General features: G+C 54.4%; 1 protein-coding gene across 2 annotated transcripts in view; it reads right to left on the bottom strand.

Moving 5' to 3' along the window:
• The window catches only part of CMIP (c-Maf inducing protein), a 230,840-nt gene that overhangs the window by 25,596 nt on the left and 178,500 nt on the right, over positions 1–26,744 (bottom strand). For both annotated transcript variants that reach the window (XM_049622507.1, XM_049622506.1), the window contains exons 4-9: positions 25,779–25,940; positions 20,970–21,011; positions 13,857–13,919; positions 11,349–11,429; positions 6,212–6,315; positions 4,602–4,706 (exon numbers count right to left, since the gene is read on the bottom strand). In XM_049622507.1, coding sequence (XP_049478464.1) covers positions 4,602–4,706; positions 6,212–6,315; positions 11,349–11,429; positions 13,857–13,919; positions 20,970–21,011; positions 25,779–25,940 — 557 coding nt within the window. The remainder of the gene's footprint in view (positions 1–4,601; positions 4,707–6,211; positions 6,316–11,348; positions 11,430–13,856; positions 13,920–20,969; positions 21,012–25,778; positions 25,941–26,744) is intronic.

Genomic DNA, 26,744 nt, shown 5'->3' with positions numbered 1-26,744 from the left:
GGGGGGGGGGGTGGGCTGTGTAACTGTCTCCATGGGCTCAGAGCTAATTTGCTACCCAAATACTCAACACTCCATTTCCCTGTGTTTGCCTTTGCTGGGATTTAGGAGTGGATTTTCAAGGCTGTTTGGCTCAGAGCGGGTGATTTTCCAGCAAGCTATGCTAACCTGGGTCAAGTTGTCTGTTCTTCAGTGAGTACATCATGTACCCACCAAGAGCGCTGTGGACAGACCCACAGGGCTTTATCTTCCAGGGACTGACCGCCAAGGGTGGGATGGACCTGAGCCCAGGAAAGACCTCGCAGCACCGCAGGCCTTGTGGTGACTTCCTGGAGGGACTAACAGGAAACTACTCCAGGCTCCAAGGGGGCTGGGCCGCTTTGAGCTGGGGGCTGGGACCCACCTCGCCCTCCCCAGGCCTCCTCCCTGGGCCCCTGGTTGTGATCCGCCCACGGCCAAGTTTGCCCCCTCCAGTCCATCCTCTGTGCAGCAGCCAGGGGGGACCTGGGAAACTGACATCTCGTCAAGTCCCTTCTCTACTTAAATCCTATCGGAGACCCCAGGGCTCTGAGAATGAACACCCCCCCACCCAAACAGAGGGCCAGCTCTGCCACTCCAAGTGTGGTCCCCAAGTAGCAGCCTCAGCCTTACTGCGAGGCCGTTAGGCAAGCAGTCTCAGGCCCCGCCTGGGACCTGCTGAATCTGAATCTGCATTTTATCACAACCCCCAGGAGCAGCTCGGCCTGGCCTGGCCGTTCTCTCCAGTTTCCCCTTTGTTTCTCTTTTCCTCTCTGCTCGTCACACCGTTTCCCTCCCTTCCTCCCCTGCAGTGGCCTTCATCAAGGAGCGAATCACCTACGGACTCTGCCAAGAATGCAAATTCCTGGGCCCAACTTGAAAATGCTGTGTCCAGGAGTCTGCATTTTCAGGAAGCAGCCTGGGGATTCTGAGACAGGTGTTTAAGGACCACAGATGGAAAAGGTGACTAATGCCAACCCTATCTGCACCACCAGGCCTTTGCACATGCTGTTTTCTCTGCCTGGATCAGCTTGTCCTGCCTCCTGCCTTGCTGGCAGCCAGGAGCTCTCAACTTAAAGATCACCTCTCCGAGGGATCCCTCCCTCACCTGCCCCTAGAGCAGGGGTTCTCTGCTCTGGCCACACACTCGACTTGCCTGCGAAGTTTAAAATTAAAAAAACAACAAGAAATAAACAATGCCAGGGCCATCCCAATTAAATCAAAATTACAGCGATGGGGCCCAGGCACCCCCCCCCCTTTTTTTTTTCTTTTTTATGACCCATATGCTTGTAAACGTGCAACAACAACTTGCCAGGAAAAGGGAACCCTGATTGTGGCATCTGCCAGTGTGAATGCTCCCATCAGGACTAACTCCAAACCACCAAGGTGCCACCACTGAGTACGGGGCTGGGAAGCGATGTGCTTCCAAACGCAGCAGGGCTCCGGCACACCCTGGGCGTGACCAAAATACGGTACGGTCAAGTACGTAAACCTCAGGTGCAGGGCTTCGTGAACTTCCCCACGTTCCCACCGGCCACCAGATCGGGACTCCTCCCCCTTGGTACCACTGACATTCGGGGCCAGATTGTTTCCTGGGGCGGGGGGAGGAGGGGCATCCTACACGTGGGAGTATGCTGAGCAGCATTCCTGACTTCTACCCGCTGGATACACCCAGCACCCCAACTCCGGCCCAAGTCATGGGAGCCCCCAATGTCTCCAGACACTGCCAGATACCCCTGGGGCATCAAGACGGCTCCCGGTCTCAAATGGTTCTCAAACCACTGACCTAGAGCAAGATGTGAAACACTTCCAGGAACCCAGAGGTTTCTCTCATGCCCTTCCTCTAACTCCCCACCCCAAAGGTGGCCATTCTCCTGGCCTCTATCACCACAGATTCCTTTTGCCTCTTCTTGAAGTTCCAGGAAAAAGAATCGCACCGTATGTATCTTTCGGATCTGGCCTCTTTTGGTCAGTTCTGCATTTGTGCGATTCATTCACAGTTTGCTTGTTCTGGTTCATCCATTCTTGCCACTCTCTAGCGTTCCTCTGTGTGAACACACCCCAAACGTCCAACCATCCTACTGTTGAAGGACACTGGAGAGGAGGGTGAGGCAGATCTGAGTGAGGAGCAGTTACAAATAATGCCGCCAGAACATTCTCGTACGTGTCTTCTGGTGGATATGCCAAAAGCTATACGGAGTTGGGTTATAGGGTATATGCGTGCTACGTTTATGTTCTGATTGTGTAAACCTTCCCCAGCTGACTGATAGCAGCCAGGGTTCAGATTCCCCGCCACAGACCATGTTAATTATGCCTCTGGCTTCCATCATCGCAGCCCTGACCAAGGTGTACCATGACTGCTCGCTCGCTCGCTCGCTCCCTCCCTCCCTCCCTCCCTCCTCCTCCGTCTCCCGCTACACTGTCTGCTCTGAAAGGGCAAGGGCTCCGTCTAGCTGGTTCACCTAGGTGCCTGTGGCACCTGGCGCGTGATGAGCGGTCACTAAACGAGGGCTGAGTGGACAAGAGAGACGAAGGCTGAGGCACCCGAGCAGAGCTTCGAGGACACAGAGGGAAAATTCTGGGAGGTGCTGTTTCCTGCTCTTGCTCCTGCCTCCTCCCAATTCCAGGCCAGGCATCTGCCGCGTGGGCTCAGGGAGGCCGAGATGAGTCACGGGCCTTTGGAGGAAAAGGAGCCTGGGAGTGTGTGACCCTCCTAGTAGTCTCTTCCTGCTTCCTAGGGTGGCCCGAGTTGGCGATGCACTCAGATCGGCTCCAGAACTACAGTGTGGAGGTCAAGGGTGGGAGACCGTCCATGTGCACAAGGATGCTTAGGATAGGTGTCCGCTGTCCAAGCCATGCACTACCCTTTGATCTCCCGTGTGTGTGTGTGTGTGTGTGTGTGTGTGTGTGTGTGTGTGTGTGTGTTTTGCTTCTAACATAACACGCTGTAGGCACAGAACAAGCACTTGGGACTGACCGGCATGACATCTTCCTGTTCTGGCCCCAGGGACACTATCACCTCCTTCTGAACAGGGAAATGAGTCAAGATTGGACAGGTCCCCTTTGAATATCAGAACCTAGGGCTAAGGACATGAAAAATAGAAATCCTCCCTTCTTAGGCCCTGTCATAAGAAAATATTCCCTTATTAAGTGTTTGTGGCCCCTTCCCCAGGAGCTCAAAGTACACTGGTTGTTTTACAAGCCTCACTTGTCCAGATTTTCAGTGTCTCAGAATGCTCCACCTTCTTCTCTTTCAACTTTTCAAAATGTTTATTTGTATATTTTGAAAGAGAGAGAGAGAGGGGGGGGGAGAGAGAGAGAGAGAGAGAGAGAGAGAGAGAGAGAGAGAGGATCCAAAGCAGGCTCCACGCTCACTGTGGAGCCGATGCAGGGCTCGATTCCACGACTGCGAGGTTATGACCTGAGCCACACTCGAGCCAGACACTTAACCGACTGAGCCACCCAGGTGTCCCTCCACTGTCTTCTCTTTAGGGGCTGAAATATATTCCTGCTATGTCCCCAGCTCTAGCTAGGCCTAGTTTGGTGTCCTTGGAATCGTGCAGTGTACCACCTGAACAACTGGACGGGGGAGCTACAACAGATGCCACCTGGTCCTGCACATCATATCCTCTCCAACGACCCGAGAGGTCACTGTATAAAGCTCTATACAAACTCACGGCATCTGCGTCACTGTGCATCCCAAGAGCGAGCCTCAACCAGGGAAGAATGGAAGCGGTAAGTAACCACCACAGCACCATCATCTCTCAGGGGAATGACCGTGAGACGTGTTCCACGCAGTCTCCCGGGAAGTCCCAGTGGGGAACGCACGGGTGTCTGCAATGGTCATCAGACTCCACCGCTGTCCTCGGGTCCCCTCCCTGAGCTCCTAGGGCTGCCTCCCTCATAAGCTGCTCCACCCACACCCCGGAGGACCCAAGGCAGTGCCCTATCGTGCCTTTTTCCAGTCCTTCTCTACCACATGGGCTCTGTTTTCGTGTTCTCACAGCCTGACTCCATCCGGCTCGATCCTGACCACTGCACGTTATCCCCCCAGCAGCATCTGACACTGTCTCACACACACAGACGCTCGGGAAACACACGCAGACCCTGGGCAAAATGAAATCCCGTGTTTACAAAGGCAAAGGGAGAAAACTACTGCCAGCCCTTGGGCACACACATGCACACACTCACGTGCACGTGCGCACACACCCAACACGACCCCTCACGCACGCCGCACCTGTGTGCACACTCTCTCTCTCACACACACGAGCCTCAGCGTGCCAGATGTGCCAGGCGGTGAGAAACCTTCAGAATAAAACACTTGTTCCTGAGGCCAAGTCAACACAACAGCCTTGCAGTTGCCAATGTTGATTCACAGTGTTTGCTTTTCCGGTAACGTCCCCAGGTCCTGGTGGGTTCTGGGTCTGGCAAACAACGGGAGGCAGTCCCGGCGAACGCCACCCCACGTCCCCGGCCGGGTCAGGTACAGGCCGCCCTCCCTGGCGACCCGGCCCTTCAGTGTCCCCATCCGCGGGTGGAAGCGTGCCCCCCCAGCCCTGCAGGCTCTCCTGGTGGTGGCGACTGACCTGTTGATGAACTCTTCGTAGCAGGAGTAGATGGCAGCCAGGCACACGGCCACCAGGTTGGGCAGGACCCGGGGGTGGGGGCAGTGCCCCGTGGGGCCGTGCATGCTGGAAGAGAGCAGGGGGCAGGGTGAGCTGGCGGCTGCAGCGGGAATGCCCACGCAGGGAGGCGGGGGCGGGGGCGGGGGAGGGGATGGCCCAAGCCCTGTGCCGGGTCCTGGCTCTGCCAGGCGCAGGCAGCAGAGGGCCAAGCTCCAGGCCACAGGCTCGAGACCCAGGGTGCCTGGGTTCAAGTCCAACTAAGCAGCCTTGGCAAATCACTCGCGCTTTCCACTCTCCATGTGCTTAGCTATAAAACGGGGACGTGGCCTCCTCTTCAGTGGGTTACAAGGACCCAGTTTTTCTAACCCACGGGAAGACTCAGTATATGGCAGTCCTACGTCCCGAGACAGTCATGTCTGTGCCTGGGGGTTCTGGAATAATCATTCGTGATACTGCATATCACTCCCAAAAGTGGCCTGCTTTGAAAGAAAAATTATTACAGTCACCCTGGCCCAGCACGGTGTCTGGGACACATTTGCTAAGTCCTCCCTGGATGCTAGCTATAGTTATTTATCATGGTTATCTCTGTGCCTCAGTTTTCTTATCTGTAAAATGAGGCTAATACCCCTCTCCCAGGGCTGTTCGGTGTCTGGGAATAACACCCATAACATTCCTGGAAAATCACTGTGGCCCCCGGAGGTAAGAGAGGCCTAACCTGAAAAAATTTCACAAACCATAACTGGGTCCTGATAAAGGGACCCTGAAGCCACCAGGGTTCCTCCAGAAGGACACTTCACTTGGGTTTAGAAATTCTTTGTGAATTCTAGGTGAGTCTATTTAGGGAATGCATAGTTTCGAAACCGGCTTAAACAGGCTGCTTTGATTTTCTTAAATGATGAGAGGAGTGAGGACAACTATCGCGAACATTTTCGTCACATCCGCACAGTTCTTGGCGTTTACGTGGATTAGCTCACGGGGTCTGCACATGAACTGGGCGAAGCGCCCACTCTGGTTCTCAGTTTACAGAGGAGGAAACCAAGGCACAGAGAAAAAATTTAAAAGTCAAAGAAAAAGCAACCCCACTCCCCCGAAACACTGGAAGGGAGTAAGAACCAGCATCTCCGGCTTCCTCTTGCCCAAGTTGGGGAGGTGGCTGTGCAAGTCCCCAGTGATGGCTCTGCAGGGCCTCAGGGGTATTGTCTCCTTACACACTCAGTACTTCTAGACCCAAGGTGGACCCACGGAAATAATCCTATTATTTAAGACCATTGCCATTTCCTGACTTCCTACCGAGCGCCAGGTACTGCGCTAGGGGCTTCCTCACATATTACATCATCTTTAATTACACAACAACTCCTATGGGTCGCGGCGTGAACGGGACCAGAGCGGTACGGCAACTGGCTCAATGTCACGGAGCTGGTAAATGCCGGAGACTGCCAGAGAACACGGATGCTCAGGGCCCAGATACACCCCCGGCTTCCCTGGGGGCGTCAGCGGACGCGCAGCTCTGGGGTGGAGAGGAAGGCCGGCTGGCAGGCACGGCAGGGCGGGGGTCCCGCTGGGAGACCCACCTCTGGATGAACTTCTTCACCACCTCCATCCCCGCGTTGAGCTCGTTCAAGGCAAGGATGTACTCCTGAGTAAACAGCCTCAGTCGTGGGCACTTCCCGAAGTCCTGCGGAGAGAGCGGAAGGAGAAGCTGGGCACGCTGCGGAGGGGGCCGGGGGCCCGGAAGGGGCAGGGGGACCCTGCTCGGCCCACCACCGCCGGTGTCGAAGGCAATGGCGAGACACCAGCCAACTCCTCTTCCCAGCACACGTTTTTCACTTCAGGAGGCTGGCCTCGTCACCCTCTCGTGCACCCCCTTTGATGGCCGCCCGTGGAGGTGAGCAAATGTCCTGACAGTGAAGGCTCTTCTGGGACTTGTGGCGAACTCATGGGCACGGCACCGGCCCAGCCCGTGCTAGGACAGGGGTCGGCGTGCCGCACAGACGTGCTCAGAAGACAGTCCAGCCGGGGCTTCCCTTCTGCACCCCTGGGAGGGGGCCTGCGGGTGTTGGGCTGGGCCCCCCGCAACCCTTGGGGGAGCCAGAGACTCGTCCCCAGGAGCCCCCTCTCGTTGTTTCTGGGACCCCTGCTTTCTGTGAGCTGTTAGCTCAGCTCACTCAACACAGCAAAGTCAGGGGATACGCAATCTAGGCCCATCGGTTTCGGGGGAGGGCTTTGGGACTTCCCGGGGCACGCAGGGCGTAAAGGAAGCACTGGACAGATGCAACTCTGCGTGTCCCCAGACATCAGCAACGAAAAGACACCTGTTCCTTCTCCTGAGCAAGAGGGTAGGAAGGAGGTCCAAGAACCAGACGTGGCCCCGGGGTGAAGAGGGTCCCCAGTCCAGGGCTGCTCTAGGCTGACCCCAGCTGCCCACTGGGCTCCAGGAAATACTTAAGGAGCATTTGATGATCTTGTCATTTGGCTGTACAAATGGCACACGGAATCACAAAGGCCGATGAAAGTAGACGGACAAGCTCGGAGAAAGGCTGGCTGGACAGGTAATGGCGTGTCTGTGTGAGAGACACGCGGGGTGTAGGAGGTGTGTTTGTGTGTGTGAAATGTGGGATATGGGAGGAGGTGTGTGTGTGATAGGAGGTGTGGGAGGAGCTGTGTGTGTGTGAGAGAGACGTGGGGTGTGGGGGTGGGTGTAAGTGAGACGTGGGGTGTGGGAAGAGGTGTGTGTGTGTGTGTGTGTGTGTGCGCGTGCGCGCGCATGGCATGAGACGTGGGGCGTGGGAGGACGTGTGTGGGAGACGTGCGGTGTACGTGTGTCAGGGCCGTGGCCCGGGACGGGAGGTGTGCGCCCTGGATGGCGAGCGGGTGGGGAGACAGGGGGCTGGCGTGTGGCGTGTGGCGGGGGGGGGTCCGTGCGAAAGGGGTGCGGGTGGGGGGAGGGGGAGGGGAGGTAAATCCGCTTGACGTCAGGACGAGGCCCCGGGGTGACATCTCCGTCTGCGGCCCGGCCCGAGCCCCGGCATCTCCGCTCAGCGGTCGCCTAATTGCGGGGCGCGGAGCGAGGCCGAGGGCTCCCGCCTGCTTCAGAGCGCGACTCCAGGGGACGCCTGGGCCCGCTAGGCTTCCCCGACACGGCACCCCCACGGGGCGGGTGACCCAGTGCAGCTGAGGGGGGGGGGGGTCGGGGTCATCTCGGTGGCCCCTGGCTCAGGGACTTGTCGGAGAGGAGAAACGTCCACCGGGAGAGGGCGCTGCCTCCACTCCCAGGGTCACGGGCAGGGGTCCGGGTGGTGGTGGAATGGGGGGGGAGGGGGGCGGCGCTCCCGCCCGCAGCTTTGTTCGTGGACTTCTAAACCCGTGGGTTGGGTTTTGAACAGTCGCGGGCGGGGGGGGGGGGGGGGGGGGCAAGTCGATGTGGTGACGAGGGGGACCGGGAAGACATCCGAGGGAAGAGTCACATCTCCAAACTCCTCCGCCCTCCTCCTGCCCCCACTCGGTGGAACCCGTTCAATAAGACGTCACTGGATCAGCATCTAATTTCAGGTAAAACAGCGAGACTGTCTTCACAGATCCAACTGATCCCGCCGGCCCTCCTGAAAGCTCCGAGTAGAACACGTCCCTCCCGCGCCCTCCTGCCCGCCCACACGAGGAAGCTTCTAGAGCTGCGTCTTCACCTGGATTAAAGAGGCTGAATTAGGGTCCTCAGGACAATGAGGGGGTTCGTCTTCTGCCATTCTCCTACCACGATTGTGCCCTTACACGAGGAGGGCAGAAGGAACCACGGGGAAAGGTCCGAAGGAACATACATACTCGTGTGCAAACACATACACACACAGGCACACACACACACACACACACACACACAGTCCCAGGCACACACACAGGACATCGGGCTAGATGAGGCCCCTGAGTGAAGAGAAGCCTGGAGCTTGACTGTGCTTCCAAATTGAGGAAGACGTCTAAAGTCCCCTGACGCCCTGGAAAAGGGTGACAGGAAAGCTGTGTGGCCTTGGGCTGACCCACCCCTCTCAGGACGTGATCGTCTCTGAGGGTTGTAATAACCCATCTCTATGCCCGCTTCCACTTCTGAGGGCTTATGAGTCTAGGAACACTGCTTCAACCCAACCCTACTAAAGGCAACTGTCCTTATCTTCGAGAGTAGATGTCTGGACAGTCAAGGTCATTTTCTTGGAAATAAACCTTACAGAAGGGTCTGATGGCCTTTCGACATATGGGTGAGCGACATTTTACCTCTACGGAAAAGCCAAAAATGTTCCTCTTGGAATCTGGTCTGGTCACTCAGTGGTCCACTAGGGACCACAGCCACATCTTGCTTCCCTTGCCACAAGAACACTCCAATGAATGGCATGTGGGCACAGGGACCACATTCATTCTTGAGGATACAGTTTAACAGGCTTAGAATCTCTAGGAGAACATTCTAGAGGACTGCTTCCATTTGTATCTAATTTTTATCTCAGTCCAGTGAGTAACACTCTAAGACTCTTCTCTAAGGTTCAATTTACGCATCCATGAAACGGGGCATGTGATATATTTGTGGAAGACGCGCTCTGAGGATAAGGGAAGCCCCGAGATCCCAGAACACCTCTGTGGTGTATGGTTTTCTCCATTTCCCCAGTGTTCAAATGCCTCCTTGATGGGGTGAAGAGAAGTCACTGCTCATGCTATGCTGACAGACACGTGGCTGGTGGCAGGCCAGTGACGAGACGCCCCACACCAGCCGAGAGCCCCAGCTCCAGCCGAGCATCTGGCCCATGGCTAGTAAATCAGCTTCAGGGAGCATTAAAGGGGCCTGAAAGGCCCACCATACTTCCCATGCCTAGCATTAGCCACCATCACTGTTCACCACACATCTGTTCTGCAGAAAGAGAACCCCCCTCTGTCCTGTCTATAGTTCTCTTCTGACAGAGTTCAGAGCGTGTAATTAGTAGATACCAAGAGCAGAGCGGGCCTGCAAAGCTTTATGGCATCCCCAGACGCGAGGATCCCTTGGGGAGTTTGTAAAAACTGAAGTGAGGATTCATGCCCGAAGGTCCCTGATCTCTGCCAGGCCACAACAGATGCTATAAATTCTGGATTTGCCCTGGAGCTATTCTGAATCTTATCCAGAAAATTATTACATGGTCAACACTCTAAGCCCATAACTAACCAAATATAAGGGAGACGTTGTATGGTTAAGCTGTGGGAGGCTGCCTGAATTTTGACTTTTTCCCCTTGGAAGTCGGATGTCCCATAAGAACTCTTATTAAACAGACTACTGACTACCATGGAACACGTAGAAATGTTTACGTCCCGAGAAGGCATGGGCCCAGACAAGTATGCCCTGGGGGTTTGGCTGTCACTGACAAGTTGTGAAAGAGAAGTCCTTTGCAAAGGAAACCCCAGAACCTCTGCTCTGGATTCTGAAGGGGTGCAACCCTCACCTCACGCCACATGCACGGTGATTTTAAAGTTAACAATCAGAAATCTTTTCCTCTCAGAAGCTTGAAGTTAGAGAGTGCCCTTGAAACCATAAAAGCTCCAATCAGGGCAGAAACCCATGCTCCCTCCCCCCGGCCCCCCACCACCATGGAGATTTCTCTGTTGGTCCTGGAGAAAGAACTGGACGGAGTATCTCTCTCCCCTGGGTTCAGAAAACTAGAAGTGCATTTATCTCAAATCAAGGAGGATCTCAGAAATAAGCAACAATTCAATTATGGTATGTGATTGCTCAGGGCAGAAAATGGTGAACGCAATTCACACCGTGCCAACACAGTTCAGTTGCCAGTGTCTGCCGGGAATGTTGTGTTGGGATAGATTCTGAAGCTACCTCTGGGCTCTGCGCGAAGAGTGCTGTAATCGATTAATGATGTCTGCCGCAGGTGCGGGATGAGGAACTGCACCTGTGCCCTACGCTGCCATCCGGACTGGGGTTAGGGATACGGTGTGGAGACAGGAAGGCTACTTGTGAACTGTAGGTTGCCCCTTTCCACAGTTGTTTTCGCATGCTAAGTCTTGACAGGTGGGGGGGGGGCAGGAGTCATGGGTACGCTGCAAGTGATTTAGTGCCACAGCACACAGATGCCTCCACGTCACCCAGGGGACCTGAGTCCAGGCTGGGGGCTGGCTCGGTAAGGCACATTGGACACTGGCCCTCGTTTCTCGCTGCTTCTCTTCAGCAGCACGGTGCCCCTCCCCTCACATCACAGCCAGGGTGCACGCCCTCACATGACTTGTCACTGCTGCTGATGACCCTGACTGCCTGGCCATGGCCGTGACTGTCCCCTTTCTCCATCACAAAGTCACTCCTTCTCCCCCTTCCACACTGTGCATCAGGAAGGACACCATTATGGACAGCCCAGCCCCCACTGAGGAAGTGAGGGGTTCTGCTCCCCCTTCTTGAGGGCCGAGCATCTGTAGACCTTATTTCTGATTCTACACACGGAAACTTCTCTCTTCTCCCCCAGACACACTATTTTGGTTATTTTTACTGTGAAAAGGTCCTTCTTGTTGCCTTAAGAGAAAATAAAATATGGCCGAGGACGACAGGCTGTGTTAACACCCCAACTTAGACAGAATCCCAACCCCAGTCCCTGGTGATCAGGCCAGGACAGCCAACCCCGTTCCCCAAATCTTTGGGGAAAAGGGAAAGAAAAGACTGGCTTTGCAGTCTGGGGCCGGCGGGGGGTGGTCAGGGGAACTCACCATGTTATGCTTGAGGATTCTCTGGACCACGGGCGTGAACACTTCGATGACCACCATGGACCGGGGCCGCTCTCTGCAGTGCTGGGGAGACAGAAGGACACGGTCAGTGCCGAGCTGGCAGGGCCCAGCCAGGGCTGATCGGGCCTGGTCTGTGGCTCCTAGCAGGGCTCAGGGGCAGGGAGCCCAGCACTGATGCCTGTATTCCCTTGATCAATACTGGTGCACGGCTTTTGGTCTTTTTTTTTTTTCTTTTTGCAGTAAGAAAAGTGAGGAAGGGATCTTTTGTTTGCTTTTTGTTTTGATCTTAAAATCCGAGGCTGTTTTAGATAGTATAGACAGGTGTCAGCTCTGGACACAATCCTTATTTAATACAGTGCCGCTTTCACAGCACCAAGATTCAGAGTGCATGGTGTGACAGAGGAGTGTCTTGAAACCCAGGGGCAAGAACACCAGGGGTCTCAGTGTTTGGACACCAGAATCTTGAAAGCTCTGTGGCTTTTCGGTTGTTGGTTTTAATAAGCTGGCAGCAGTGTGAGGCCAAATGCCCCTCTCAGATGTGTTTTAATTTCGTCACGGTGGTGTTTTGTGTTTCAAATGAAAACTGAAGACCTTCAGGTGGAACAAACCAGGCCCCATCCCTCCCGACACATTTATAACCTGCCCAGGCCTGTAGGTGCTGAGTTTGGGATATGAGAAATCAGGGCTTTCCTGGGAAACCCAAGATAAATAAACTTTCTTCAGATCGTGGGGTCCTGGCTTCAAAGTCTGGTAGGTGAGGCTGCCCGGGCAAGTCCAGTGAGCTGGCCCAGAGTGGACCCAGTGGGGGTGGCTTTGTTCCCCTCAGGTTCCCCCCTCTGGCAAGGCTTCCTGGTGGGTGAGGCACAGAGGCTGGACCGCCCCCCCCCCCAGAGGGAAAATAGCCTGAAGGCTCACAGGCCCCAGGGGCTGGGAGCCCTCGCTCCAAAGGGCAGGCTGCCTTCTGTATAGGACCAGTAGGAGTTCTATCAGAAAATGCCAGAAAGAATGGTTTTTTCCACCTCACTATTTTTCAAACTGTGCTACCTGGGAACCCTCAGGTATGATGTGCTTTGAACAGAGGTCCAGTGTTCTAGAACCACCGTGGTTTGAAAACCACGAACTCTGGGAGAAGCTGTACAGCCTGAGAGCAGAACAAAGAGATTTGGATTAAATCGGACAAACTACTGAGAGAGATGATCGGCTGAGACAGGTAAGGGAGCAGCTGACCACCCTCTCGGGGGCCCACACACTGGGTCATCTGACCCCACCCTGCTTGGGGCGCGTGGCCCTCAAGCACTGGGGGGCAGAGAAGGCCTGATAGTTGTCTCCAGCCTCACCATGGCCCCCGGGGAGGAGGGGGCCTCCATTTTGCACAGGAGCCCGATGCCCGTGCAGCAAATGCTTGTGTGCACACACGCACAGGTGCTCACCCGCTGGGCCCGGAGGGCACACCCTGCCACATGCCACACACGTGCATTGAGAACGCGCTCCGGGCACTGCGGGCCAGCAGGCTGGGTCCACCCTCTGCTCTGTGGGTTGCTGGAAAAGGTCTCCTGACGGAGAGATGAGGCCAGAGAGGATAAGGCAATCCTGTGTCTCTCAAGCACACAGAGAGAGTGTGTTTTCCATCCCCTTCCCTCCAGAAACCACTGAGCCTCCCAGGTGCCCGCTTGGCCATGCCGCGTGCTCGGCTCACTGGTGGACACAGTCCACGCCCCCTGAGGACACCACGGGGCTGTGGAAGAAGCAAGGGAGGGAGGGAGCACGAGGAGGGTGAGTCAGCAGGTGCAAGACGGGGGAGCGCCGGGGAAGCAGCAAACCTAGGCCCTGCATCTCTCCAAAGACATCAACTCGTTACATTAAAAAAAAAAAAAAAAAAAAAAAATCATACAGCAAAGAACAAACCAGGATTGCATGCTGGTTCAGTCCCCGGACTACTGAAGTGTGCTTTCAGAGTGACGGATGATTGGTCCCCGACATGCCCTGGGCGTGTTCCGTGTAAATCCCACTGCGAGCCTGGCACTGGGTCCGCGGAAGTGGATGTCCCGCTCTGTGGCTCCCCCCAGCTAACCTGGCGTGCCCCTGCCTGCTTTCCCTGTTCAGGAAAAGCCCCATGGCCGTGCCCCACTGTGGGCCAGCCGGTGCTCAGAGGAGCCGGGGCTAATAATAAACCAGCTCTGACGTCAGGAACCCAGAAAACCTGCTACACATTTCTCCCAAGACAGCTACAAAGACAGTCCAGAGAAAAGCCGGACGCTCCTCCCCGACCCACCGGTTTGGACTCTGGGCCTTCCTGATCACCTGTGTGGCAGAGACAGAGAGCTGTAACTCTAAGAGAAGGTTGCCTGGCTTGCCTTCTGGGTCCATGTGGGGCCCTGACCCAGGTCGGGGAAGCCTGGGTTTTCAGCAAATTGCACCAAGCCGACCCCAGCACGCACTCGGAGGCAGGATGCCTCCTGCAAACGCAGCCCTCCTTCAGGGACGCCATACCTTGCAAAAGAATTCACAGAGATCTGGCGGTGGATGGTTGTTTTCCAGCAAAGGAGCAATCGCCTAGAAGACAACGAACAAATGTCAGTTGGAATCTCTAGGAGGAACTCCTACCTGGCGGGGGGGGCGGGGGGGCTCACGGCACCCACTGAGAAACTGATAAAAAGTCTGGGCTGATCCCCCGCCTCGGAAAAATACACACCTACGACGACGCAGGTAGCTTTAGGGGTTTGGTGACCTGCTGACGTCCATGCACGTCCCCCTCAGATCAACAGTCCCCGCCTACGGGGCAGGACAGTTGAGCGGTTATGAGCCCAGGCACTGGGGGCAGAGTCCTGGGTGCAGTTCTAGTTGTGGCACTTGTGGCTCTATAACTGTTCGAACAAGCTATTTTGTCTCTTTTAACGCCCGAGTTCCCGCCTGGAAAGCGGAGCAGAGAGAGTCAGTGGAAAAGCGGGCGGGAGGTGCTGATAACTGTCATCTGGGGCTGGTCGACCCCGCCCTTTGCAGGACATTCTGCAGCATCCTTGTGCTCAACCCGCTGGATGCCAGGAGCAACCCTCAGCCGGCTGTGACGGTGAAAGTCTCCGGGCACACTTTGGTTTTATATTAAGGGAGTTTGAATATCTCATGCCCCTTGAGTTCATTTCCCACCAAGTCTTTAAAAAATTTATTTTTTTTTAACATCTATTCATTTTTGAGAGAGAGAGAGACAGAGCACGAGAAGGGGAGGGGCAGAGAGCGAGGGAGACACTGAATCTGAAGCAGGCTCCAGGCTCTGAGCCATCAGCACAGAGCCCGATGCGGGGCTCTAACCCATGAACCGTGAGATCATGACTGGAGCCGAACTGAACTCGGACACTTAACCGACTGACCCACCCAGGCGCACCCCTCCCCCAGGCCTTCTTAGGCGAGCTGTCCAATTCTTACCGGTTCCCACTGCCATTCCTGGACAAGGTTCCCATGGCCTGAATGGTGTGTGATTCGTGATTTTTCTTCCCCTTTCATAATTTGTTTTTTAATTTTTATTCTTTATTTTTATTTTTTTCATAATTTCTGTTTTAATGGTTTTGCTAAACCTCAAATAAGATATTGGAACCACGGGAGAAAATGTGTCCAGACACTGCCAAATGCCCCACAGGAGACAAAAGAGTCCCCAGTTAAGGAGCCCCTGTTATAATACCTCTCACGGAGTCTGAAATAAGGCCAGGTCTCCATAAACGTTAGTTACTGGAAGGTTAATGTCTATGTGAGGTCCACTCATTTTCTTATTTGCCACACTGGGCACAAGATTAGGAAACAGGGGACCCAGGACCCAGCACCAAGACTGCGAGGCCGTGTGACCCTGAGTGGGCAACTCGACCTCTTCGGGCCTGTAAATGGGGAGAACTAGAGTCACCTATTCACTGGGTTGTTGGGCGGATCTGATGAGAGAAAACTCTAGAAGCTTTGGAGTCTCGGCCTCAGGATAAACCCGATGGCCTGGAACGCAGCAGGCCATGGCCACCATCACTGGGGGGCTGTCTTGGGCTGCACTGGACACAGTGGCAAGGAGGGGCGGAGCGATCCGGCCCGACTCCCAGGAGGGCTCTGTGAGGACACGCTCTCCCCGTCACCGACTCCCACAGCTCCGACCCCGCCTGCTTGGGTTCACAGGGTCTCCTTGATCTGTTCCCTGCAGCAGCGCCTCTGGACATGCGGAGGGACCTCTCAGCAAGGTCTTCCGCTTGGCCTGGGACCATCAGGGAGAGGCAGTGTAACTGGAGGCCAATAAAAGATGGCAGTTACTCGGCCAGCTATGTGAACGCACCTCTGTGAACGAGTTAGTCTCTGACACTGAGGTTCTCCTTGGTGGCACCACGAGCCAGGTTGGCAAACGGCTGGTGATTAGGCCCCGGGTCTTATCTGCCTAGGGCCGCACGGTCTAACAGTAGCCACTAGCCACACGTGACCACTCAGACTTTAACTGACATAAAATTAATGATTTTAAGTGAAATAAAATAAAAAATGCAGTTCCCCAGTTGCGTGAACCATGTTTCAAGGGCTCAGTAGTCACACGAAGCCAGTGAATACCTCCACCAGGGCAGAAAGTTCTCCCAGGCAGTGTGGGGCAGGGTAGGTGGGCACCTCACTGACCGCGAGGCTGAGCCCGTCATCTTGTCACGGTCTCCCCCACCCCAGCCACACGGACCACAAACCGCCGACCGACAACGGTCACAGACCAACAGTAATACCCACAGCAGCAGGTGCCGTTCTGGGTAGCCCCCGTGCTGGGCTCTGTGCTGACCGTGCCCATGGCGATCTTCACCGGGTGCTGGGAGGTGGGTGTGGGTCTTGCCTTTTTTCCCAGAGATTGAGTCTGCTGCCCGAGGTGGCACAGTCAGAACACGGTGGAGCCAGAGTGTGAACCCATGTTGGTGACTCAGGAGGCTAAGCTATTCACCACGCGACTTCTCAGTCCCGGCCCTCCACACGACCGGGAAATAAACAGCCCTGTCTGGTGACAGGAATCATCACACTGAAGGAGAAACGGGGCAGCGAAAGACAACGAAACCACCAGCGTGATCTCAGCCCACGGTTCTGGCTCTGCTCTCATTTCCAGAAGTTCAGTGCTCAGCCTGCTATGTGGGGGCTCTCCTGTGCCTGCCCCCGTGCCCCCCGGATGCCCCTGCTCCCCACACCCTGCTCTTGGACCGGCTCCGGGAGGAGGTACCACAGGCAAGGCTGAAGCTCTTCAATCGTGCCAGGCCCCTCTTTCTCGGGAACGAGTCAAGGAATAAAGGAGTGGAAAGGATTTAAGTGCCCAGAGTGGGCGTGAGGTGTGGGCTCTGTGCCTCCACGGCTATTACCTCATTCGATCCTCATCACAACTCTGTGAGGTCAAGCGGGAGTTATTTCCTTTCGTACAGATGAAGAGACAGAGGGTCAGGGAGGCTACAAGGCCTGCCCTGGTCACAGAGTTATGATCATTTCAAAAGGTATGATTAATCAAAAGCGCTTAGATTTCTGTGGACTCTTTCCATAAACCTAGTCCTCCGCTGAGCATGTCAGGAACATTAGCTCACTGACTCTTCCCAGCAGCCCTGGAAGAAAGGCATTGTTGCCATACCCATTTCACAGATGAGGAGACTGAGGCTTACTATGTCAAGTTAGCTGAAAGTGATCTGAATGGCCATCTGGTTAAATAAAAATATTCTAGAGCCAGTAGAAAGAAAGGACGGGGTGGGCCAGTGGTTCTCAACCAGGGTTGACTCTGCCTCCCAAGGGATGTTGGCATGTCCGGAGACACATTTTTGATCATCACGACCGGGAAGGGCTACGGGCATCTAGTGGGTTGAGGCCACGGAGGACAGGAACCTCACAAGGAAAGATCCGTCCCCAAATTTCACTAGTACTGAGGCCAGAAACCTTGTGGCAGATAAGCATGAAAGGACTCAAAAGCATCTCTGAGACAACACGTGTAGCATCACATCATTAATGCTAAACACACAAAGCCACAACCCTGTTTGTCTGTGTGGGTTTGCTGTCACCCGAAAATCCCAGGTGCCGTCTCTGAAGAGGACACTGGGATGGAGTGAAATCCTTTCCTTTCTTCTTCTTTTTTTAATGAAATTATACTCATGGAATATTTGCAAAGGTATTTTTAAATAATATTTTAGGGGCGCCTGGGTGGCTCAGCTGGTGAAGCATCCGACTTTGGCTCCAGTCACGATCTCACAGTTTATGCGTTCGAGCCCTGCATCGGGCTCTGGGCTGACAGCTCAGAGCCTGGAGCCTGCTTAGGATTCCGTGTCTCCCTCTCTCTCTCCGCCCTTCCCCCACTCATGCTCTGTCTCTGTCTCTCAAAAATGAATAAATGTTAAAGAAAAATAAAAAAATAACAATATTTAAAATAAAATAAAATAAATTTTTTCATGTTTATTTTTGAGAGAGAGAGAGAGAGACAGAGTGTGAGCAGGAGAGGGTCAGAGAGAGAGAGAGAGAGAGGGAAACACAGAATCTGAAGCAGGCTCCAGGCTCCGAGCTGTCAGCCCAGAGCCTGACACGGGGCTCGAACTCACGAACCGTGAGATCACGCCCTGAGCCAAAGTCAGACGCTTCACCGACTGAGCCACCCAGGCTCCCCATAAAATGAAATAAAATAAGGGGCGCCTGGGTGGCGCAGTCGGTTAAGCGTCCGACTTCAGCCAGGTCACGATCTCGCGGTCCGTGAGTTCGAGCCCCGCGTCGGGCTCTGGGCTGATGGCTCGGAGCCTGGAGCCTGTTTCCGATTCTGTGTCTCCCTCTCTCTCTGACCCTCCCCCGTTCATGCTCTGTCTCTCTCTGTCCCAAAAATAAATAAAAAACGTTGAAAAAAAAATTAAAAAAAAAAAAAGAAATAAAATAAAATAAAATAAAATAAAATAAAATAAAATAAAACAAAATAAAAGCAGAAGTCCTCCCGTTACTTGCCCAAGGTCACAGCTCGTATGGGGCGGGCCCAGGGTCTGCACCAGCTCTGAGCGTGAGCTCACATTCAGCTCCAAGCCTCCACTCCTCACTAGCACGTGGGACCCCAGTTGCGGTTCGGACTGGGGGTCGACGCGCGTCCAGTGACGTGCCAGCTCCAGTCAACACCTACCTACTGCACAGATGCCTGACCCCAGATGGACCGAGTAAGACCAACTCAAGTTACTCGTGAGAGTGTTTATGAAAACGATCACATAAAAAAATACCAAGCCCCAGTGGGAGAAAACTAATTGCCCACGGGTCAAATCAGATAATGTAATCTCTGGAACGAAAGGAGACTTCCCAATAATGATAAGGGCGCTGGTGACAAAGAACACTGAGAGGCAGGCTGTAAAACGCAGGGCTGGGGGTCAGACCACAGATCACATTCTCCTCTGTTCTCAGGCATGCCTGCTGAGCAGGGGAGCTTAGCCCAGCCCAATTAAGGGGTCAGCCCAGCCAAATTAGCTGGGTAAAAGCAGCCTGCATCTCTCAGATCAAAATTCTTTTCCCAGGCTCGTCCCCAGTCCAAAGCCCTCACCCTTCTTCCAGGGCTGAAGTGGGACCCATAGTTATCGCCAGCAGGGAGAGGAAGACACCGGCTCCTTCCCCGGCGCCCAGGTCCCTGCCTGCTTCTCCTCCAGCCAGCGCCTCCCTGCTCTGCCTTTCTCGTGCTGGGCCCTCTGCCTGGACTGCCTACCCATCCTTTAAGATCCGGTTTGCTCACCTCCTCCTAGAAGCCCTCCGTCATCCTCCTCCCAATACCCTCACTGGCAGAGGATGTCAGGTGCCTGCCCTCTGTGTCCCACTAACACTCCAAACAAATCTCAACCCCCGACCATGTTATTTCTTGATTGTCTGTTGACCTGCCGGGTTCTCCCAGCACACGGTAAATCCCTCAATGGTGGCACTGAGCCTGTGGCACAGAGTTTTCGGCACATACTTGCACTTACATGTTGACGAGTGTTTTTTCAACGAGTTTATTAGTTAATAATATGCCAGAGAAAGGTGGTGGTAGGGGGGGGGGGGGGGGGGGGGGTGCCCAGGTCGACATCCCCCCCTGTTCTGGCGAGAGAAGGCAATGAGTGGTCAGGGTGGAGCACAGGAAAATAAAAAAAAAAACTCTACATTTTTAGCAAATACCCACTGAGTGTGCCAGATACTAGCTGGGGCTGCACAGAAGCTGCTGCCTTTATTCTCCACAATAAACAGTCTAGGCCTCACCTCTTTGGGTGCCCACAAGACCCAGCTGGAGTGAGGAAGGGGATTCTCCAGGCGGGGCCTGCCAGCGCCAAGGGGGAGGGCCCATGAAACCATAATTCAGAGGGGCACCGAGTCTGGCATGCTGTCCTTATTTCAAAGGCTGCAGCCACAGGACCTCTGGCCCAGGCGAATGTCCTTTCTGTGCACACCAAGCTTGGCCTCCCACTTCTGTTTCAAGTTCTGCTTCCCTACTTCCTTAGGCTGTATGCTCCAGCAAAGCTGATGTTTCCAGAATAGAGCATGTTGTTTTACGTCTCTGTGCACATTTTATTTAGTCTCTCAGGAAGGCCTTTACTCTGCTTTACTCTGTCTTGCCATCTGGCAAACTCCTTTTTTTTTTTTTTTTTTAATGTATTGTTACTAAGTTTACTTATTTTGACAGAGGCTGAGTGGACGGTCATCACACGTGTGAGTAGGGGAGGGGCAGAGAGAGAGGGAGAGAGAGAATCTGAAGCAGGCTTCACGCTCAGCACAGAGCCTGATGTGGGGCCCGGTCCCACAACTGTGACATCATGACCGGAGCCGAAATCAAGAGTCAGACGCTGAACCGAACGAGCCACCCAGGAGCCCCTCATCTGGCAAGCTCCTACTGATCCCTCAAAACCCAACTCAGACATCGCTGTCTCCAAGAAGCACAGTGGCTTCTCTCCCGGGTGAGCTTATCACTCCACTCTCTATACTACAAGCCTCTATTTGTGCAGTGATCTACGTGTCTTCCTACAACAGACGATGAACGTCTCGGGAACAGGAACGGTCTTAGTTATGCACAGATTCAAATACACAGATCGGTGCTTGGCATCCGGCAGGTGCAACCTCATTTCTCTCTTCTCTCTAGTGAGAGTCACACTTCATAGCTTAAAATCACCCAGGAAGAGATTTTACGCCAAAGATGCTTACATCACAGTCAAGTCCTAGAAAATATTACCCCACTTTGCGTATCAGAGGGAATTAAATCCAGGTTCTATTTGTGGATTAATTAGGAGATCTGTCCTGGGGCAAGAAAGAGAATGCTTACCTTTCAGCTAATAGGGTTATGCCTCTGAATACATTATACACTGTCTGCCATCTCCTGCCTTCAACTCCCTGCGGCACACTCGGGAAGGAGGAGGCGATTAAGACACATTTGCCACAAACCTCAACGACTGATAATTACATCCCCCTTCCCCAATCAATTGGGGCTCTGAAATGTGCAAAGGCAGGAAGCAGACTCGTCTGGCTTGACAGAAAAGACAAAACTGAGTAAGGTCGCCATGCTGGTAGATCACACGTGCTTCCGAGAATGCACTCAGATCGGGGTGGGGGGGGGGAAGGACTGTGGGCCCCAAGAGGTGGACAGAGGGAGAAGGGTCCGGAGAGACTTACCACAATGATGTTCTCATGCTCCTGGGTAGTCAAGTTTGTGTTCTGAGGGATTGAATGGAGAGCGCAGGAGGGAGACAAAACAAAACAGAAACACTGACATTAATAAAACGGAACATTTACATCTCAAAGGTCCAACCAGTGAAAAACGCTTTCAGCATCTCAGCGAGCAATGGTCACTTTTCTTAATTAAACAGATCAGAAGCCCCTCACAGGATTGGTCGGGAAGGGAGGAAAGCACAGCTTTGGGGCGGGGGGACCGCGTTTCCAGTCCTGGTTTCACCCCTCGTGAGTTATGCGACCTTGGCTCCTCGGTGAGACTCGGTTTCTTCTCCCATAAATAGGGATCCTCTGTGGGCTTCAGTGAGAGGGTATACAGACAGACCTAACCGCACGCTTGGTGCTGCTCATGTAGATGCCACTGGGGAGCCAGGAGGCAGGTTCACAGTAAACACATAAACAGACTTTGGAATCTTGACTGTGTACCAGGCATAAGAGCGGCACATACATATTATCACAGCAGCTTTCCAGCTAGGTTCCCAGGGAAGAATGGTCTTCCATGAGCTGGCCAAACGTGGTTTAGCTAAATCCAAATGCCAGCGATTAACTTGCAAAAAATAATATTAACTGGAATGCGTTAAGCTTGTTTAAATTTTAGGGTTTTTTCCCTCCCCAATGCGGGATCTTCTTACCCAGCTGGTACCTGTTACCACCATCCTGTGCGCATGTGAATGAGGGAAGGAATAATCACGCGATAAATGAGAAATCATGGGAGAAACCAGAAACGGTCACTACCGTCTTCTTTCCTAGTTTCGTGTGGTGTTCGGTTTCATCTGTTTGTTCTTGGTGGAATGGGTTCTCCCTGGTGTCGGTTCAGATTTCCTACTAGGGCCGCGTTTGGCCCCTGGTAACATGCCGTCTCACCGGACAGTGAACTGGCAAGATCGATGGCTGTTGGGTTCTAGAAACAGCCCCACCATGCGCACCACCTGGCATCACGTTTAAGGAGCATCAGGGTATCTGGCATTTACAAGCAGGTGAAACAAAAGAAAAGCCATTGGGCCGTGGATTTGCCCAAAGGGTGAAGACAGCCTTGGAACCCTGCCGGGGAGATGTCTGCCTCCTCAAGTCCCCGGGTTCCCATGGAGACAGCAAGGCCCTCGGGCTTAGAATCCAGGAACACACGGAAGGTGGAAGGATGTCTTTTGGAATCCAAAGGCTTTTTCTTTTTTGGACATTGGTGGAGTCTGAGCAGCCCATTTATGGCAGATGATTAAACATCAATAATTTTTCCGCCCAGGGTGGATGGAAACGTGGCTTTGGTCTTTCCTCCTGACTGACAATGACAGCTCACTATGCCTCAGGCAGTGCGAGTGCACTCTGTAACCCTCATCCCACATCCTTCTTCTTTCTTACGATGCTTTTCCTGCTTTCCTGTCCACAGATGAGCTACCAGAGTCTCACGCAGTGCGGCAGCTGACTCAGGAGCACAGGTAAGAGACGGTGGGGTGTGGGTTTCACCCTCTCTGTCCTGATGCCAAAACCTGCATCTCTCTCTTCATTTATAAAACAATTTTTTTTAAATCTTTATTTATTTTTGAGAGAGAGAGACAGTATGTGAGCAGGGGAGGGGCAGAGAGAGAGGGAGACACAGAATCTGAAGCAGACTCCAGGCTGAGCCGTCAGCACAGAGCCCGACATGGGACTTGAACTCATGAGCTGTGAGATTATGACCTGAGCCGAAGTTGGATGCTTAACTGACTGAACCACCCAGGCGCCCCAGCATCTCTCTCTTCAAAAAAAAATTTTTTTTAATGTTTCTTTATTTTTGAGAGACAGAGCACGAGTGGGGGAGGGGCAGAGAGAGAGGGAGATACAGAATCCGAAGCGGGCTCCAGGCTCCGAGCCGTCAGCACAGAGCCCGACGCAGGGCTCGAACCCACGAGCCGTGAGATCATGACCTGAGCCGAAGTCAGACGCTTAACCGACTGAGCCACCCAGGTGACCCTCTCTTTTTATAAAAGTTTACTTTGAGAGAGAGCGAGAAAGACAGAGAGAGAGAGGGAGAGAAGAAAGTGCACACATGTGCAGGGAAGGGCACAGGCAGAGACAAAGAGGGAGAAAAAGAATCTCAAGCAGGCTCTGCATCGTCAGCAAGGAGCCCAATGCTGGGGCTCGATCTCACAAACTGTGAGATCATGACCTCAGCCGAAATCCAGAGTCAGATGCTTAACAGACTAAGCCACCCAGGTGCCCCCCTAAAACCTGCATCTCTAACCACTGAGCTATGGTGCTCAGCCCAAGCAAGGGCCAGTCCCATCCTTCGGGCCGTGGTGGACAGCTCTGAAGGGCTCAGTCCGTTCCTCACTGCACCTGTGCACCTTCCCAGGAAGAGCCTTCGGTAAATACAGATGCTGATTTCTTTGTCCCAGTCACTGGTGGTGGCCTGTGCTGTTCCGCAGGGACACTTCTCTCTCCCAAGGCCATTTTCAACCCTGGGTGGAGAGCACTCACTGAAAACGGCCACTGAATCATAGGGGACACCTGAACCCCAAACTGAGCGGCCTCTCCACACACTCAAGTCAACAAAGGCCCGGGAGGTCAGGGACGCGGCTCTGTCTGGCCAGCGGATGGGCAGTCCTTTCGCAGAACTAACAGCCCCTCCACCCCCTCCTTGGGGATCCTGCCCACCTCCTGGTTGGCTTGGTGACACCTGGAGCCTCGTAGAAGGAGACCCCGGAGACAACTTGAGTAAAGAGAACAGGCAAATAAGCTAGCCCATATAATCTACACAAGAAAGGGCAAGGAGGAGGAAGGATTTGTTTGTCTTTCCACCCATCCTCCTAGACCCTTAAGCTGAGAGTGGTTAAGGTCAAGGTCATGACTACCACCCATGGCAATAAAAATGGTACTTATCCAAGTGACCCTGGGCAGGTGACAACCTCTTGGAGCCTCTGTTTACTCGTCTGTACCTTTAGTACTTACCCTGCAGGGTCCCTGGAGAAATGCTAAGTATCAGCACTAAATGCCTGCCAAAGTGGTCGTCACAGAGCCTGAGTGTCACTCAGGGAGGCGTCAAGCCTTACTCGGGGGGATGCTGCCCGGGCACAGCTCTGTCCAGCTCTGTCCCTTACCAAACAACAGCTCTTACCAGTCAGACACGGTGAGTCATACTGACCCCTTGCCCGACACACAGTAGGTATACAGCAAATGCAAGCTTCTTCCCTTTTTTCCTCTTTAAATGCTTTTATCTTTTCCCACCCCAGCGCTTGGGGATCAGGTGCCTGAGAAGCGATGCAAAGGCCCACGGGTGCGCGGTCACATGTGACATTAACGCCGCCAGAGGTTGGCGACAGTGCCCGTCGGCCGCCTTCCCCATCGTCCTGACAGCGAACCTGATGTCAACGACGGTGTGGTGGCGGCCGGGACTGGCGGGGCAGGAGGGGCGGGCAGGTGGTCTTGCAGGGAGAGCAAGCCCCAAGGTGGAATTTGCAGCCCCACCACTTGCTCAGGTGTTCCAGTGTCTCTGGACCTGAGTTTCCCCATCTGTACAACGGAGACAGCAAGGCCCACGTCTCAGGGGAGACCGTACGACACGAGATGCCGTGCTGCAGGGCACCTGACGCCGGCCGCCACACAGCAGGCGCGTACTCGCGGTGAGCGGCCAGCCTCGGGCCTGCTTGCTGGGGCCCTTCCCCTGCTCAGGCGGGAAGCCGGGATTTCAGGTTGCACATACAGCACCCGGCCTGGCCTCCAATTCCAGGCCTTGACTGTGATGCATTTCAGAGCGTGAGTCTCTGCTCTTCTGCGAAATGAAGCTGTCGCACGCCTGAGGGCACGTCTTCTGTTCCTCTACCTGCCACTGTCTTTGCAGCCCACCCTCTACCTCTTGCCGTACTTCCTTCCAGGGAAAGGGGTCCTCTGCTCAAATAGCAGACATGGAAGAAGGCCCGGGCCAGTTTCCTGGACTGATGGGCAGCAACCAGCTTGGGTCTGCGGGGAAAGGGGTGGCTCCAGGCAGCAAGGGGCTTGTGCTTCTAGAAGGAACCAGGGGCCACTCCCAGGGAAGGGGGACCGAGGCATTGCCCTGGGGCCGTGGGAAGTTCAAACCGGGAGTCATCAACACCAGCGTCCCCAGGGGCCCAGGCAGGCAAACAAACGAGACAGCTTTAGTATTTGTGGAGCGCGGAGAAGAGTGCCTGGGCCGGAGTCACAGCGTGTCCCCAAGTAGCCCTCGCCTACACACGAATGGCTGGCGCGGCTGGCTCTGGCTGAGCCCCCACGTTCCTGTCTGAATCCCTGCTGGAACGTGAGCTCCAGGGGGGTGGGGGCTTGTCTTTGTTCCAATGCCCACACGGCACGCACCCTACCGGGGGGCTGCCTGGCACAGCAGAGTGGGTTTTCTGAGGCTCTGGGGGGTCGTGGAGGCAGAAAGCGACAGCCGCTTGGACCCCTGCAGCTGACGCAGGCCAGGGCAAGGTGGAGACGGGTGGCGGGGGGCCAGCAGGAAGGCAGGGCAGTCTGGGGGCTTCATCGATGTGCTCTGACTCGGGAAAAACTGGAAGCTCCTGAAATCTGCTGCCATCATCACCACCAGCCTGTCGTCAGGCCCGAGGCTAGTCCCCCCAGCTTCGGTCGTGGGGCATGGCAGGGTGATCACCACTGCCCCTTCCCCCTGCCACACCCCCGGGACGGCCCACAACGGGCAGACGATACAAACTCAAGTCCGATTCCGTTGCCCGGCACAGCGTTGGTGCTCGGCAGAGGGGGTGGGGGTGGAGTGTACAGAATCAAGCAGGGGGCACGTCTTACCTCTGAGAGCAGTTTTGAGACGATTTCCAGTGGGGCTTGGTTGATGGAGTCATCCTGCAGGGGGGATGTCAGGGCCATGTCCACCAGAGTTCGGATCTCCTTCAAGACAACTTCCCAACGGCTTGGGTTACTCAGCACTTTCTTATATTTGTAAATCTTTTTCTGGTCGGGAGGGAGAAAGAGACACAAACATGTTATTGATATTCTGATGGTGGAAGAGGACACCAGCTGATCAGAGAAATAGATGCCCTAGCAGGTACAAGGCCCGAGAAACTGCCCGTGTGGACCAACCCTCCCGTGGGAAACTGACTCGCAGAGAAAGGAGAAGTCCCTGCCCAGGGTCACAGGCGATGTTTGCCGACAGGCCTTCCGAACACTAGCTGAGAAATCTCCACACTGTTTCCGATGACTTAAAAAAACAACAAAGCGATTTCTCTTTCAGATCACGTCTTCTCCCAAACGTATTCCCTAAGTTTTCACACGCAGGGAGGGTGGAAGGAAGCATTCGGGGGTCCAGAGAGAGGCTTTCTTTGCGTTGGAGGTACTGTTTCTACTCATCCCGACCCTAAGAGGTCCCTCTGGAGAGTGGAGTCCAGCTAAGAAAAAGGACAGACAGGCTTGTGGCCAGGTATTCAACGCTGGCCAGGTGGTGACAAGCCCGGAGGCCCCCGAGAACCACAAAGCGGACCTCAGTTTCCACCTGGTGAGTGGGGCGAAGCATATCCTCACCTTTGCTCGGGGCTGCGTCCAAAGCGGAGAAGAACTGGGCCACGGGCTGCTGTCTCCCTCGATGTGAGGCGGAGTGAGTTCCGCCTCTCTGACATCATGGAAACAGCAGCCCTCGGAAGGCGGAGGTCCCAGCCAAAGTGCCTCCCGGCCCCGGCAGCTGCCGGCCCCACTGTTGCCCTGGCTTGGGACTCTCCCCCTGGATGAACTCCTTCATTAAGTGCTCTGCTCCCTGGGGAA

The sequence above is a fragment of the Panthera uncia genome, assembly GCF_023721935.1.
Source record: "Panthera uncia isolate 11264 chromosome E2 unlocalized genomic scaffold, Puncia_PCG_1.0 HiC_scaffold_20, whole genome shotgun sequence".
In the NCBI taxonomy this organism is placed as follows: domain Eukaryota; kingdom Metazoa; phylum Chordata; class Mammalia; order Carnivora; family Felidae; genus Panthera; species Panthera uncia.
Note: the sequence above shows the minus strand (reverse complement) of the source record. Positions and strands in the feature narration are given on the sequence as shown.